Source organism: Hordeum vulgare, chromosome 4H, assembly GCF_904849725.1.
Source record: "Hordeum vulgare subsp. vulgare chromosome 4H, MorexV3_pseudomolecules_assembly, whole genome shotgun sequence".
NCBI lineage: Eukaryota > Viridiplantae > Streptophyta > Magnoliopsida > Poales > Poaceae > Hordeum > Hordeum vulgare.
The window spans coordinates 38,154,774-38,170,438 of record NC_058521.1 but is presented as its reverse complement, the minus strand read 5'-3'; the positions used below and the strand labels follow the sequence as shown (position 1 = coordinate 38,170,438).

The 15,665-nt window shown below is 48.8% G+C and overlaps 1 protein-coding gene across 2 annotated transcripts; it reads right to left on the bottom strand.

The window, feature by feature from the left end:
• Nucleotides 1-1,883: 1,883 nt before the first annotated feature.
• LOC123451133 (remorin 1.4) lies at nt 1,884-4,573 on the bottom strand. 2 transcript variants are annotated; one of them, XM_045128140.1, is made up of 4 exons: nt 4,391-4,573; nt 3,011-3,872; nt 2,809-2,890; nt 1,884-2,282 (listed from the first exon to the last, which is right to left on the bottom strand). In XM_045128140.1, the coding sequence occupies exons 2-4, from the start codon at nt 3,769-3,771 to the stop codon at nt 2,070-2,072; spliced, it is 1,056 nt and encodes a 351-aa protein (XP_044984075.1). In that variant the 5' UTR covers nt 3,772-3,872; nt 4,391-4,573; the 3' UTR covers nt 1,884-2,069. The 2 variants fall into 2 exon arrangements, with proteins under 2 accessions (XP_044984075.1, XP_044984076.1); XM_045128141.1 differs by having other exon boundaries at nt 3,011-3,868.
• Between the last annotated feature and the right edge of the window lie 11,092 nt (nt 4,574-15,665).

The following is a 15,665-nucleotide window of genomic DNA, read 5'->3' as shown; positions in this document are numbered from 1 at the left end:
CCTAGGCGCAGGTGGGCCTTAGGCCCACCAGGTGGTGCGCCACCCCCTCCCACCCTAGCCCCCCCCCCTTTCCCATCTGGTGGCCGTCGGCCCCTAGGGAGGGAACCCTAGGGGTGGCGCAGCCCCTCCCCCTCCTCCTATAAATAGAGAGGGGTTTTGGCCCTTGAGAGATATACTTCTCCCTCTCCCTCGGCGCAGCCCTGCCCTTCTTCCTCCTCCTCTCTGCCGGTGCTTGGCGAAGCCCTGTGGGAGACCTCGTCTCTCAATCGACACCACGCTGTCGTGCTGCTGGAGTTCTTCCCCAACCTCTCCCTCCTCCTTGCTGGATCAAGGTGCGGGAGACGTCACCGGGCTGCACGTGTGTTAAACGCGGAGGTGCCGTAGTTCGGCACTAGATCGGAATCGCTGCGAGTACGACTCCATCAACCGCGTTCTAGCAACGCTTCCGCTTAGCGATCTTCAAAGGTATGAAGATGCTCTTACCCCTCTCTCGTTGCTGGTCTCTCCATAGGAAGATCTGAATATGCGTAGGAAAATTTTGAATTTTTGCTACGTTACTCAACACATATTATCTCCGTCCCAAATTAAATTTATTTAGATATAAATGTACTTAACTTTTAACGTGTATAGATATACCTGTATCTAGACAAATCTAAGATAATTAACTCCGGACGGACATAGGAAGTAGAATGTGTCTTACTTAAATCAAAACACAATTAAAGAGGAGGGCTACATTGCAAATATGACCCTATAAATGCCCCTGAACGTGCACGGTCAGTGACCGGGCGTGTCCCATATTTATCCGTTCGCGCAGTCACCTTCCTCATTTTCTTCCTCATATGTCCGGTCACTTGGACGTGATTGATGGAGAGTAAGAGAGAGAAAGAAAAGAATATATAAGAAAATAAAAATATGGTCCGGAGATAGGGTTGTGTCCTATGTGGCGGACTGACCGGGGCGCGCCCGGGCGCGTCCGCGAGCCCTCGTATCCTCCCATATTTGAGATGCATATGAGAGTTCACGGACAGCCCAGACTTACGATACAAGGGATACAGCCCAGACGCGTCCACAAACGTATAAGGGGTCATTTAAAAGGTCCGACCGTAGATGCTTAATTGGTTCTCCTTACTAAAGTTGCGACAAGTATTAGGGATCGGACGGAGTAAAAAAAAAAACAAGTGTAAAGAGATGAAGGAATTCTCGCCGGTCACTATGCTAGTTATCGCTACTGCCAGTGTCATGAAAAGTCAAACCAATGTCACTAATCCAACAACACCAGACTTACAAATTTGAGCATGACTAGCCCAGAGTGTTATGGAAGGTGTGTTCGATTTTATATTAGTAAATACGTATTTGTCAGGTTGCCAACTGCCTTGCGTAGGAATTAGGACGGCTCGACCACCGATCAACAGTCTAAGAATACACACATTATTTTGGAACCGTTTGTTTCTCAGGTGATGGAGAAAATCTTATATCCTAGGTTGATTAAAATATAATCTTTATTCTAATATGATGATCCAAAATAATACATTAATCTTGGTCCCTGACAAGTGTCATACTTGTCGCACGAACACATGGTAATTTCAAACATTATTATTGGGAAGTTTAATTGCGTGAGGATTACAACTTTAGTTGTCAACGATGGTAACTTTTTTTTTCGAATGACAAGTTTCAGTTTATCTTTGCTTTGTCTTTTATTTTCGAATTACAACTTTAGTTGTAAAAACGTTAAGTCCGGAGTGCTTCGTACCACAGGTATTGTCATTTGGATTAATCTTTGTGCACGGAAAATGGTTAGTCGCACGTTGGCTTTGCGGATTTGCTGGAACTATGTATTTCTCTCTAGGCTACTAAAATGCTGATTCTACCAGAGGCGCACAATATTTTTCTTTGTTGGGAGCCGAGAAGCAGGCTCTGTGGATCATATATAAAACTGAAAGTGCATCCGCCCCAACATTACTACATTGGACACAAAATGAAGCAGTGATGTAAGAACTCCACTCCAGCAAGGTGCATATACGGGGATCCCTACGAATCTGACTGTCTGTATAGGGATTAGGGGAGTGAGTTCAGCCGCAGAGTGATGGGATTCTGAAGGAGAAGAAGGAGGAGGGCAGGTGGCCGGTCCTTCTAATATAGTCCGCCTTCTCCGACGTCCTCGCCGCGCCCTCGTTCAGCGTCGCCTCCGCCACCGCCCGCTTCTCCTCGGCCACCCGCCTCGCCGTCGCCAGCTTGTTGGCCAGCTTCTCCTGCGCCCGCGCCTTCATCTGCTCCGCCTTCATCTGCGGGTTCAGTTCAATTCAATTCAGTCAAAGCGAGCATCAGCTTTCGACTGCGCAGTAATAAGTAAATCCATAAGCAGCCGACAGTGTTCATGTGGCGCATCAAGTGGCTGCAGGTCTACTGCGGCCATGGTCGAGCAGTTAGTGTAATGGTGATTGATCTACTGCGCTACTGGTACGGTGAAATGAATTCAATTGGGTCGCTCAGTGTAGTGTCATTCAAGATCAAAAAGATGGGGTTACTAGTACTATCATTCAAGATCTGCAGAGCTGCTTGTCTGTTTCGTTGTAAATATGCAGGTGCAGACGTGCAGTGAATGAGTTCTAGTGATTGGACCACTGCAATGCAAACTCCTGTGTGAGAATGAATGAACGGAGCACGAAAAGTGATGCTATCCTCACCACCTTTCTGTGTGCAACTTTACACAATCATGGCACAAGATTTGATTACCACCATGAGTAGTGCAGTGCCAATGGATGGATGGATGGGCTCTTCAGAAAATGGCCGGAAAATATATGTGGTTACCTCTATCTTCTTCATCTCCATCTCGGCTTTTCTCTTCTCGTGGTTCTCCCAGGCCTGGATCTTCACCTCTTCGCGCTTGTATCTGAAAATGTAACGATGAACTGATTAAGCGAGCTGCCAAGCAGATCTGCGCACAACGCTGAGATTTTTTTTTTATGTGGAAGTAGAAGGGAGATGTAATCGAGATTGCATTCGCTCGCACCTCGCCATGAACTTGGCCCGCTCGGCCTCGTCCCATGCCGCCGCGCGGGACTCGAGCGTGTTGGCTCTCGGAGCGCCACCTACCGCCCCGCCGTCGCTGTCCCTGTCGGCCTCGCGGGCACCGACGGCATTGTTGCTTACCGCCGCCTGCTCCGCCGTCCTGACCACGTCGGAGCCAACGACGCCCGCGGGCGGCGCGTCCTGCTGCCGCCGTCTCCCCGGCGTGGACGACCGCGACGGTATCGGGCTCCGCGCGACGGGCGTGGTGGAGCGCAGCGGCGTGGCGGCCCTGGACGGCTCCTTGCTGGCGATGGGCGTCATCTCGGTGCCCATGTCCCGCAGGCACACCGACACGGGCGAGCCGTGCGGCCGCACCATGCAGTCCATGTTCTTGGTCTCCCCGACGTCGTCCTCGCCCAGCTGCGGCGGCGTCGGGGGCGCCGCCACCATGTTGTACTCGATGCCGCCGTCCACGCTGCTGCAGGAGATGCGCCCGTTCTGCGACGACGAGCTCAGGAGGCGCCGGTCGTCGGCGTTGGAGTTGCGGGGCTTGGACGCCTTGCCGCCGCCGCCGTGCATCCCGTCGCCGCCGCCGTTGGACATGCCCACGAGCCACTTCTGCGCGTCCTCCCACTTGGACGGCATCGGCTTGAGCCTGGACGACGCGGCCGGGTTCTTGCGCTGCGGCCGCCCGTTGCCCGCGCCATTGGTGGTGTAGCTGTAGCACTCCTTGTCCTCCACCTGCCGCGCCGTCGCTTGCATCGTCCGAGCAACCGCGACCACAATTCCTCACAGCGGCGGCTCAACACTCTGTTCTTGCTGCAGATTCCCGGCCGGAGCGCCACCGAATCAGACAGATCTAGCTGCACAAAATGTTTGGAAACCTTGTCACTGGCGATGCACAAATATGCAAGTGGCCGGCCGGATCGCCATTCACCCGGGATGTTTGTACTCCGGCATTTGAGTAGGACACAAGCAAACGATAGAGTATATTATTTCCGGAATTCGCTCGATGTCCATGGCGAGCACAGACACCCAAGGAAAAAGATAGTAGCCCTCCACTCCCCATGAGGGTGAAGTGCAAAACGGAAAGCAAGGATGCAACGACCGATGCCCTTTTGAGCTCCCCGGTTGCCGAAGCTCTTTCCACGGAAAGCAATGGCCGGCGTTGCCATGGAACGAAGCATCCAACCGGAGAAAGCGACGCTTTCCCACCGTTACACAACGGAATAATGTGTGGCAAATATACCACCTTGAGCTGACAGCAATGGGGGAAAAAGGGTCGAATAAACCAGAGAAAGTTGCTGCTTTGCTGGTTGCTGCGGAGATCCACATCAATCAAGCAGTACGTACATAGATACATACAGAGAGCAGAGCTCACCTTGGAAATGGGAGCCGGCCGAGAGGGGAAGGGAATGGAGGATGGCAGGGACTGCAAAGGGCAAAGTGACTGCTAGTAGTGTTGCTGTCTAGGTTCCATCCTCTCCACGGGCGCCATCAGATCCCCTTTTTCTTTGACCGTTGAAGGGACAACAGGGGCGCACATGGGCTACCGGAGATGCCACGAGACAGATGGTTGGCACTACATGCACCGTTGTAATAAGATAAACAAGAGCGGCGCTGTGCTCTACCAATGAGCAGACATGGTAAACAAAAGGATAAGTTAGAAATAAAATGGTAAAGGCAACTCCAACTGTTAGAAAGGAAAGATGCTACAGCTACAGACGGAAAAAAAATACTTAAAGCAACTCCAACGAAGCGATTTATTTTGTCCGTTTGAGTCGTTTGGACACAAAACTTGGTTCAACGGGACGACCTGTCCGTTTATTGTCCTTCCCCACCCAAACTTGACCCAAATATGAGAACAAATGGGTACGAAGCGGACGCTTCCATTGACCGCTGTCGTCCGCTTGTATCCGCCCTGGTCCCACGTCTCAGCAACCGGCGTTGGGGGCGGAGGGCGCGAGGGGGCGGAGAGGCGGCGCGAAGGGGGTCAGAGGGCGCGAGGAGAGAGGCCACTGGCGAGGCGGCGAGGCCACCGACGCAGGTTGCCACATCCCCGAGCTTGCCCCCCTGCCGGAGCTCCTCCGTGCTGCAGGAGTGCCGCCAAGAGGAGCTCGAGTCCCAGCCATGGCCGGCAACAGCAGCAGCGCGACCCGCCCGGAGCTCTCGGTTGCAGCTCTCGCGAAGGGGGTCGGAGGGCGCGAGGAAAGTGGCCACCAGCGAGCCGGCGAGGCCACCGGCTCTGTTTTCCCTATGTGTGGCGCTCTGCTGGCGTGGGACCGCGGGTTGGCGCGGGGCCTTTCGGGGCTGCGGCAGGCGTGGAGGACGACGAGGGCGGACAGATCTGGCTCTAGCCGGCCGTGCGCGCGGTTTCCTGGCCAGCTGTGGGCGACGCGGGAGGTGTCCGACGGCTTGGCTAGGTGTCCGCTTTTGTGTCTGTGCGTTGGGAGCATGCACCATCCGTGAGTGTCCGCCCCATGTCCGCTAGGCAAACGGGTGACCCAATCAGACGAAAAGCGGACAAAATCCGTGTCCGTTTAGGTCGCCCCGTTGGAGTTGCACTTAGGTATCTTTTTTTCCTTTTTCTTTTGAACAACGAAAGACGCACGAAGTGCCAGATTCATTCAGCTAAATAGCATTCACATTTTTTGGTTGACCTAATGACGGCAAAGAAACATCTCTTTCATTTTGGGTCTTTTGCGATAAAGGAAGGATCAGAGATTTGTTTTTGGAAAGACATCTGGCTAGGCAATGCTAGTATCCGAGAACAATATCCGGCCTTGTACAACATTGCACGCGATAAGAATTGTACTATTACGCAGGTGCTCAGTTCATCCCCGTCAAATATTTCTTTTATGTTGGGTTTAGTCCCACATCGGTTGCGGGAGGAAACATAACACGACTTATAAGGGTGAGGGTGTCCCCTCCTAACAGGCTAGTCTTTTGGGGGGAGAGGGCCCAAGGCCTGTCGTAAGTCGGTGTTGGTCTTCGATTGGGCCTGTTGACGCATGTGGGTCGAAAATGCTGGTGTTAGCGGTACCCGGAATTGCGTAACAAGTGGTATCAGAGCCCAGGTGCCCGAAATAAATCTCGATGGACTCACGGGTGGTTGGTCATGGTAGGTGGGCTGGAACGCTGGTGTTAGCGGGCCCATGGGTGACCGATGTGTGAGGGAGAGATTGTTGGGTTTAGTCCCACATCGGTTGTGGGAGGAGACATAACACGACTTATAAGGGTGAGGGTGTCCCCTCCTAACAGGCTAGTCTTTTGGGGGGAGAGGGCCCAAAGCCTGTCGTAAGTCGGTGTTGCTCTCCGGTTGGGCTTGTTGACGCATGTGGGTCGAAAACGCTGGTGTTAGCGGACTCAGGATTGCGTAACATTTTAGGCGGGATTTGATTGGCACCTAACTTATGTCATGGCATAATCTTTTGTCCCGTTTGGATTCGATTAACCTGACACAAGGTCGGGATGTGTTTCGCTTAAACCTTGCAGTATGAATTACGAAACCCTCAACCTGAAATGTAGGGAGGAAAGAAACTACAGGGCAAGAGATATGTCTATGAGCTGAAGCAAAGCAACATATTTCAGGTTCAACATTAGAACGTAGAACCTGACGATCAACATTAGAGGCGATTCCATTTATTTCTTTTCAAATATGAAACACTTGATGTTGTAAAGTGGAAACCTGCTAGAAGAAATCACCCAAAGGTTTCCGAATGATCCATGGGGTATTAGCATCCACTATCCTACCCGATGCAGCTAGCCAGAGAGGCCAAGGACATACAATCCACAAGAAAAGTTGGTTGAAGGATGATCAGCCTGTTAGCTAGATGAGCCGCAAAAGAAAGAGCAAGTGCTTCTGCATGGAAAGGAGGAGATGTAGTCGGAGCTAAAGCCTGAACTTGCACATTCACTTCAAACTGATCCCGAGGCAACGATGGATAGACTCCTACTCCAGTAGCAACCGAACCTTGTGCCAATCCTGGAACTTTTTTACATCGGAATAAATTTTAGGACCGGCAATGAACAAATCAGATCTAAGAGACCATCCATGCAGATGAAGTTATCAGGAGGAAGTTGAACTTGAGGCACCACCTGCATACTAGAGGTGTGAGTAGAATCATCATATAAATCATAAGACAAAACCTTTGCATCAATGTGCACATGATGAGGGTGAGCTTTTTCTCTACGATACGGCTGAAACTCAGCTAGCTGAGTTTCAGGTTTGGCATCATTCATCGACTCAACTGTTAGATCAGGTTTTACGTCGCGATTCGTGCAGCTACTCGAGGCCTTGTGTAGCGATCTCCTACTGTCGTTCGACCCGTTTCTCATTTTTCCTTTTCACTGTTGTGCAGTTATGGGCTTGCGCCACGCATTATATTCTTTTTTCGTTGTCCAAATCCACTTTTTAGCTCAAGGGGCAGCCAATCACACTTGCTAATGTAGGACCAGCCCATTACGGCAGGGAACAACCGGAACAAAGTTAAGGTCAGTTCTAGGAAGCTTTTTTTAATCTGGTTCTGAGAAGCTTCTGGAATCTTCCTACCAGTTTGGGATGCTTTCAAAAGGTTTTTATTTCTGCTTTCCATCAGGTTTTTTAGTTTTTATTTCGTTTTTTCTATCTTTTCTATTTTTCTTTCCTTTTATTTTCTTATTTTCAATTTGTGAACATTTTTTATTTATGAATATGTTTTTTAATTTAAGAACTATTAAAGTCAGGGAGTATTTTTGGAATTAATGAATATTTTTTAATTTCATATTTATTTTCTAGAGGAGTTGTTGGATGCGGTGATTCTGTAGCATCTTTGTGTTAAGAACACTAGGGGGAGGGGGCTAACTTATTTGTTTCCGGAGCAATTTTTCTTTGGCATGCATGCGTGTTTAGAACTTTTTTGTTTCTCAATATATATGTATGTGTGTCGAATTTGAAAAGAAGCTTGAACCATTTTCTTACGATTATTAAGTGAATGGTAAGTTTTTCTTAATATAGTTTATTGTGTGGATATATTTTTTTTTGCTTTGTGAGTGTCCCTTTTTGATACGCAGGTTTAAATTTGGATGAGGGTTTGTTGCTAGCTTGTGTGTGTGATATATACAAATCAATTTTTCTAAGAGTTTTTGAGCATGTGTAATTCAATTTAATTTTTAGTTTTTCTTATTTTTGTAGATTAATATCACATTTTTATTTTGTTTTGAACATTTTGATCCATGTGCCATTTTACAATTTCCTCGCCTTGCATAACATTTTTTCCACTATATAGCTTGGGTTTTTTTTTCTTTAGTTTCAGTAAGATTGCTCAATCTACTTTTCTTGTTGGCTATTGTTTTTTGAAGGCCGATTGCAACTGCAACTTTCTTTAGGGGTAGTCGCAATTGCAAACTTTTTAAGGTCGATCGCAACTGCAACTCTTTCTAGGATAGTCGCAATTGCAAGCTTATTGAAGGCTGGTCGCAACCTCAACTTTCTCTAGGGTAATCGTGACTGCAACTTTTTAAGGTCGGTCGCAACTTCAAGCTTCTGTAGGGGTAGCCGCAATTGCATTTTTTTAAGGTCGGTCGCAAGCTCAAGTTTCTCTAGGGTAGTCGTAATTGCAACTTTTCAAGGCCGGTCGCAACTTCAAGCTCCTCTAGGGGTAGCCACAATTGCATATTTTTTAAGGTCGGTCGCAACTGCATGTTTCTCTAGGGTAGTCGTAATTGTAACTTTTTAAGGCCGGTCGCAACTTCAAGCTCCTCTAGGGGTAGCCGCAATTGCATATTTTTTAAGGTCGATCGCAACTGCATGTTTCCCTACTGTAGTCGTAATTGCAACTTTTCAAGGCCAGTCGCAACTTCAAGCTTCTCTAGGGATAGCCGCAATTGCATATTTTTTAAGGTCGATCGCAACTGCAAGTTTTTCTAGGGTAGTCGTAATTGCAACTTTTCAAGGCCGGCTGCAACTTCAAGCTTCTCTAGGGATAGGCGCAATTGCATATTTTTTAAGGTTGGTCGCAACTGCAAGTTTCCCTTAGGTAGTCGCAATTGCAAGCTTTTTGAAGTCCGGTCGCAACCTCAAGTTTCTCTAGGGTAAGTGCAATTGCAACTTTTTAAGGTCGGTCACAACTGCAAATTTCTCGAGGATAGTCGCAATTGCAACTATTTTGAAAACCGGTCGCAACTACAAGTTTTTCTAGGGTAGCTGCAATTGAATTTTTTGAAGGCCAATCACAACTGTAAGTTTCTTGAGGGGTAGTCGTAATTGCAACTTTTTCAAGGTCGGTCGCTGCATGTTTCTCTAGAAGTCTAGAGTAATTATTATTCCAAGTTTTTTGAACATTTTCACAATGCAAAATTCCCTAGGGTAGTCGCAATTGCAAAAAGAATTGAAGACCGGTAGCAATTTATTTTACTTCTGTTCTTTTGTGTTTATTTTCTTTTTCCTTTTTCAATTTTTCCTTTTTAATAAATCATCGCGCTTTTCAAATTTTCTTTAGTATTTTTTAAAATGTTCCTGCTTTCAAATGTTAGGGAATTCAAAAAGTGTTTCCTTTTTAAAAAATCTGTTCACGAGTTCACGAAATATTCATGTTTACAATTTTGTTTAAAATTCAAAAAAATCAGGGGAATTTCAAAAGATGTTAGCAAGTTATTTTTTTAAGTTTGTCAAGAAATATCTGAAAAGTGCTAAAGTTGTTCGATCTGGCATGCTAGATACTCCCTCCGTTCCTAAATATAAGTCTTTTAAGCGATTTCACTAAGGGTCTACATACGGAGCAAAATGATTGAATATATAATCTAAAATATGTCTATATACATCCGTATATAGTCCACTAGTGAAATCTCTAGAAAGACTTATATTTAGGAACGGAGGGCGTAGTTCTTTAGTGTTTATGATGTATTTTTTGAAACAATGGCCATCAATTGTAGTGGCTTGCAACATGCATGTAGTAGTGATGGATCGAGATCCCATGGGGTTCTTGTTTATTGGCGATTTTTTTTTTTTTTGGCCCAAGCAAGTTGTGCGGCAATTGTAACACGCCATCACTGGGCCGTGCTGGGTTCTTGTTTTATTGGCGATTTTTTTTTGGCCCAAGCAAGCTGTGCGGCAATTGTAACACGCCATCACTGGGCCGTGCTGGGTTCTTGTTTATTGGCGATTTTTTTTGGCCCAAGCAAGCTGTGCGGCAATTGTAACACGCCATCACTGGGCCGTGCTGGTTCGAAGGAAAAAAAACGGGACAATTAAAAACGGATTGGGACTACTAAAACATGACATCAACTTACATCAGGTGAATGAGACCATAATATAACTTAGCTAGATGAGTTCTAGGCACTCGCTTTTTTCTATCAAGGAGGAAATCATTTCGGGCCTTACAAAGACACCATAGATAATTAAGAATATTCTGAACAGAAACATGAGGATGCGACATGCGAAGAAAGGCACTAATAGTGGACTGCAGACTAGTATTGCTTTGAACTAAAACATGCAATCTAATGAACCAAGGACAGGAGTACCATGCCACACGAGCAAAATCACACAGAAAGAATAAATGGAACTCATCCACTTGTTGACCACACCTAAAACAAGCCTGAGAAATATGAAAAAAAAAACAGCACACCCTTAAACCTGTAGGCAAGGCTTTCCGAAAGAGCCGTGAAGCAAGAAAATTTGACTCTGGGTAAGATGTGCTTTTGTTTCCATGCCAACTTAAGAAGATCATTCACCCCCGAAGACACTAAAGAAGGAGCAGCCCTGGGATCTTCATGAATTTCCTACAGACAAAACTTATAAGCAGATTTAGAAGAGCAAATACCATTAGAAGCAAGACAAAGCAAATCTGGACCATCATCATTGATAATCTGAGTTTTAAGAATCATAGAGGCCAAGGGATGCTGGAAAAGGGAGTTAACAAGAGCACAATTCCAAGCTTTTTGGCCAGGAAGCCAAAGATCCCTAAATAAAGATGTTGGGCAATAAGCCATGGTGGCGAGCTGGCCGCGTCGGGCGCGTATATGGGTGCGCACATGGGCACGACGTGCGAGTCGGGACCGCGGGTGTGTGTGTGTGTGCGTGAGCCAGCGCGCGCGTGCGTGGGTTTGCTGGCGATGGAGCCGAAGATGTGACCGCGTTGCCCGGGCAGCTAGTGGCCGCGTCGTCCGCGTACGGGCGCGACGGGAGCGCGAGCCAAGTAGGCCGTGGGGTGCGGGCCGTGGGCGAGTCGGAGCGTCGTGGGCGCAGCGTGCGTACGAGCGCGTGTATAAGAACTCGCAGGGTCCTCTGTGTATTGTCAAGCAGTAGCTGAGTTCGTGCTCAGGAAGAAAAAATACAGTGTGAGCCGTTCGTGCGGCGGAGGTGTTCGAGCGTCTGGAAATACTATGTGTTCATCTTCTCTTCTTTTCGTCAGACCTTGTCTCCAGTGATCGTCGGAGTGTGGAGGTTCCATTTTTGTCGTGACATTTGGCATCAGAGCCATGTTAAGAGGAGGAGGTTGCCGGCCATGGCGCTCGTTCCGTACTCTGGTGGGTCGGGGACTGCGATGTCGACGTTGGACCCCTTTCTCACAGGGGAGAACTTCATCACCTGGGACATCAAGGTGGAGGCCGAGCTGGACGCCCCCGGGCTCTCGGAGGCGGTGGTGCCGCCGGAGGACGCGGCGTTGGCGGTGATCGCCAAGAAGGACAAGCCGGCGCGGGCTTATCTTCTACGGGCGCTCGCTGACGACTTGCTGTTGCAGGTAGCTGCGAAGAAGACGGCAACGGAGATCTAGGCAAGCCTGCAAGCCAGGTTCGTGGGCACGGACCGTGTGCGCGCGACACGGCTAGGCACGCTCCGGGGGGAGTTCGAGCTCCAACGCATGGCAGAGACCGAAACCCTAGACGCGTTCGCCGGCAGGCTGGGGGGCATGGAGGCGCGTTATGCAGCGTTGGGGTCGATCCTGGAGGATGCGGCGCTCGTCAAGTAGTTGCTCGACTCGGTGCCAGACCGCCTGTACGCGGCGGTGGCCGGGATCGAGCAGTTTTGTGACGTGTCCACGATGCTCTTCGAGGACGTGCTGGGGCGGCTCAAGGCGTTCGACGAGAGGCTGCGGCAACGCGGACACACGGGCGGCGAGCGGGAGGAAGGCCAGCTGATGCTCACGACGGAGCAATGGCGAGCGCGGGAGCGCCGGCGTAGCGATGCGCGGGACGACGACGACGACGGCAAAAGCATGGCGTCGAGCACCCATGGGAACCGCCGCGGGCGCTGCTACCACTGCAACGAACGCGGCCACTTCAAGAGGGACTGCCCTCAGCGGAGGAAGGGGCCGGCGGCGGAGGAACATGCACTCCTGGCGGACGACGACGTCGAGAACGTCAGCCTGCTCTGAGCCGCGTCTTAGGGGGTGTGTGTTGGGCAATAAGCCGCGGTGGCGAGCCGGCCGCGTCGGACGCGTATATGGGTGCGCGTCACGCAGGACGGGCGAGTCGGGACCGCGGGTGTGTGTGTGTGTGTGCGTGAGCCAGCACGCGCGTGCGTGGGTTTGCTCTCGATGGAGCCGGAGGTGTGACCGCGTCGCCCGTGCAGCTAGTGGCCGTGTCGTCCACGTACGGCGCGACGGGAGCGCAAGCCAAGTAGGACATGGGGTGCGGGCCGTGGGCGAGTGGGAGCGCCGTGGGCGCAGCGTGCGTACGAGCGCACGTATAAGAACTCGCAGGGTCCTCTGTGTATTGTCAAGCAGTAGCTCAGTTCGTGCTCAGGAAGAAAAATACAATGTGAGCCGTTCGGGCGGCGGAGGTGTTCGAGCGCCTAGAAATACTCTGGGTTCATCTTCTCTTCTTTTCGTCACACCTTGTCTCCGGTGATCTCCCGAGTGTGGCGGTTTCATTTTTGTCATGACAAAAGAAGGGTATGAAGCCGGGCTGTGGAATAATAAGATGATCATGGATACAGGCCCAAAGAGTGCACCAAGGTGTTCTCCAAATGGAGATATTACCTTGAGTTAATTGGTAAAAGGAATGAGCTTTCAACTTGGCTTTCAAAACAGAAGTCCAGAAAGCTGATTTAGGAGAAGAATTTGATGTGCAAATAGAAGAGTTGTGAAAGTATTTAACTTTGAGCACACGGTAGAACTAAGAAGAAGGGGATTTGGCAAGTCTCCAAGCTGGTGCAATAATGTGACTATAATTGATTGGCTACAAGTTCTTGATGCCTAGCCCACCTTCTAACTCAGAATTATGTATAACATTCCATGCTCTAAGGCAAAGGCTTATTCTAGAATCATTCTCCCTAACACCTGTCCACCAGAAATTCCTAATAACAACAGTAAGTTTTGCAATAAACTTCTTACTAAACAATAGGTTAGCCGTATAATACACAAGAATAGCAGAGGAAACAGAGCGGATCAATCCAAGCCTAGGAGCATAAGAAAGCATATGGGATTTGTAAGCAGGCAATTTATTCATGACTTTCTCGAGAACAAAATTATATGCAACAGTTCTATTCTTAGCATGAAGAATAAGAGGATGACCAAGATAACTGAAATTAATGTTCATGGTAGAAACAGGAAAAACTTGTTTAATATCCTACACAGTAGACTCACTAACATGAGTACGAAAACGAATAGCAGATTTGGCCCAGTTTGGAGTTTGGCCTGAAATAGAGCAAAAGTGATGGATGAGTTGGGCCATTGAATTTGCTTCCTGTATGTTGGCTTGATGACAAACCAACAGATCATCTGCAAACAACATAAAAAAAATAGGAGGGCAATTTGGTCCAAGCGAAATTCCCTATAGATGGTGAGCGGCTAGAAATTCATTGAGGGCAAGAGACACTTCATTACTAGCAATAACAAAGAAATGAGGAGATATAGGAAAACCTTGACGAATACCTCTAGAACTTTTATTTTTATGAGAAGGCTGCCCATTAATAAGCACACAGAAAGTAGGTGAATGCATGCATGTATCAAATTAATGAAATAACCATGCAACCCTTTATGCACTACATGAAACAGCTAATTTGTCGTCATATTTTTATCGGGGTGGACGACAAAGACATACTTTGCAGTCAGTGGTGATGGCAAAGAACAACTAACGATGAGTACATGCTTTGCCGTCCGTTTTGTGTTTGGATGACGGCAAAGGTATGCTTTGTCGTATGTTTATACTTTAGCTCACAACAAAGACCAATGATAGTTGACGGCAAAGATTCGCACACAACAAATGTGTGTCATTTCACAGCAAATGTGTGTAATTTCATGGCAAAGACTCTTTGTTGTTTGTCGTACGTATCCCCACTCCCGACCCGCCTCGCCATCGGAACCCCGATCCACCGCTGTCGGCCTCTCCTACATCGTGTCGGCCCTCCCGCGCCAGCCCTCTTGCGAGTTAGGTTTGCTCGTGTTGGGGAACGTTGCATGGAAAAAAATCATACGCACACATAAGATCTATCCATGGTGATGAGCATCTACGAGCAGAGAGATTGGATCCACATACCCTTGTAGATTGCTAAATGGAAGCGTATAAATAACGCAGTTGATGTAGTCAAACATCTTTGCGATCCAAATCACAGTCCGTCCCGCGATCTCATCACAATCCTTCCCGCGATCCCATCACGATCCATCCCGATCTAGTGTCGAACGGACGGCACCTCCGCGTTCAGCACACATACAGCGTGATGACGATCTCTGCCTTCTTGATCTAGCAAGAGGGGCGGAGAGGTAGCTGAGTTCTCCAACAGCACGACGGCGTGGCGACGATGGTGGTGGAGCTGTCCCGGCAGGGCTTCGCCGAGCACTACCGAACCCGATCTAGAGGAGAAATTAACTAGAGGGAGGGAGAGAGGGTTGCGCCTTGAATTAGGGTGTGGTTGGCCTCTCTCCCCTCCGCTATATATAGGAGGAAGGAGGGGTGGTTGGTGCACCCAAGGGTTTCCCCTAGGGCCTTGGCTGCCGCCCCAAAGGAGGAATCCTTCTCCACCAAGGGAGGTGGAGTCCTACTCCTAGTAGGACTCCCTCCCCACTTGGCCTCCTCCCACCTCTTGGTGCAACGGCCTTTAGGGGCTGGCTGCCCAGCCCACTAAGGGCTACTGCGCCACCTCTTAGGCCCATGTGGCCCCTCGGGTGGGTGGACCTCTCCCGGTGGACCCTCGGAACCCATTCGTCATTCCCGGTACACTATCGAAAATGCCAGAAACCATTCCGGAGCCCGAATACCCTCCTCCTATATATATCAATCTTCGTCTTTGGACCATTCTTGGACTCCTCATGAGATCTAGGATCTCAATCGGGACTCCGAAAAACCTTCGGTCACCAACATTTAGAACTCAACTATACCGAAACATCACCGAACCTTAAGTGTGCAAACCCTGCGGGTTCAAGAACTATGCAGACATGACCGAGACACTCTCTGGTCAATAACCAATAGAGGGAACTGGATGCCCATATTGACTCGTACATATACTACGAAGATCTTTATCGGTCGAACCTCTATGTCAAGGATTTAGTTAATCTTGTATACTATTCCCATTGTCCATCGGTATGTTACTTGCCCGAGATTCGATCGTCTGTATCTCTATACCTAGTTCAATCTCGTTACCAGCAAGTCTTTTTACTCGTTCTGTAATACAAAATCGTGTGACTAACTCTTTAGTCACATTGCTTGCAAGGCTTGTTGTGATGTTGCATTACCGAGTG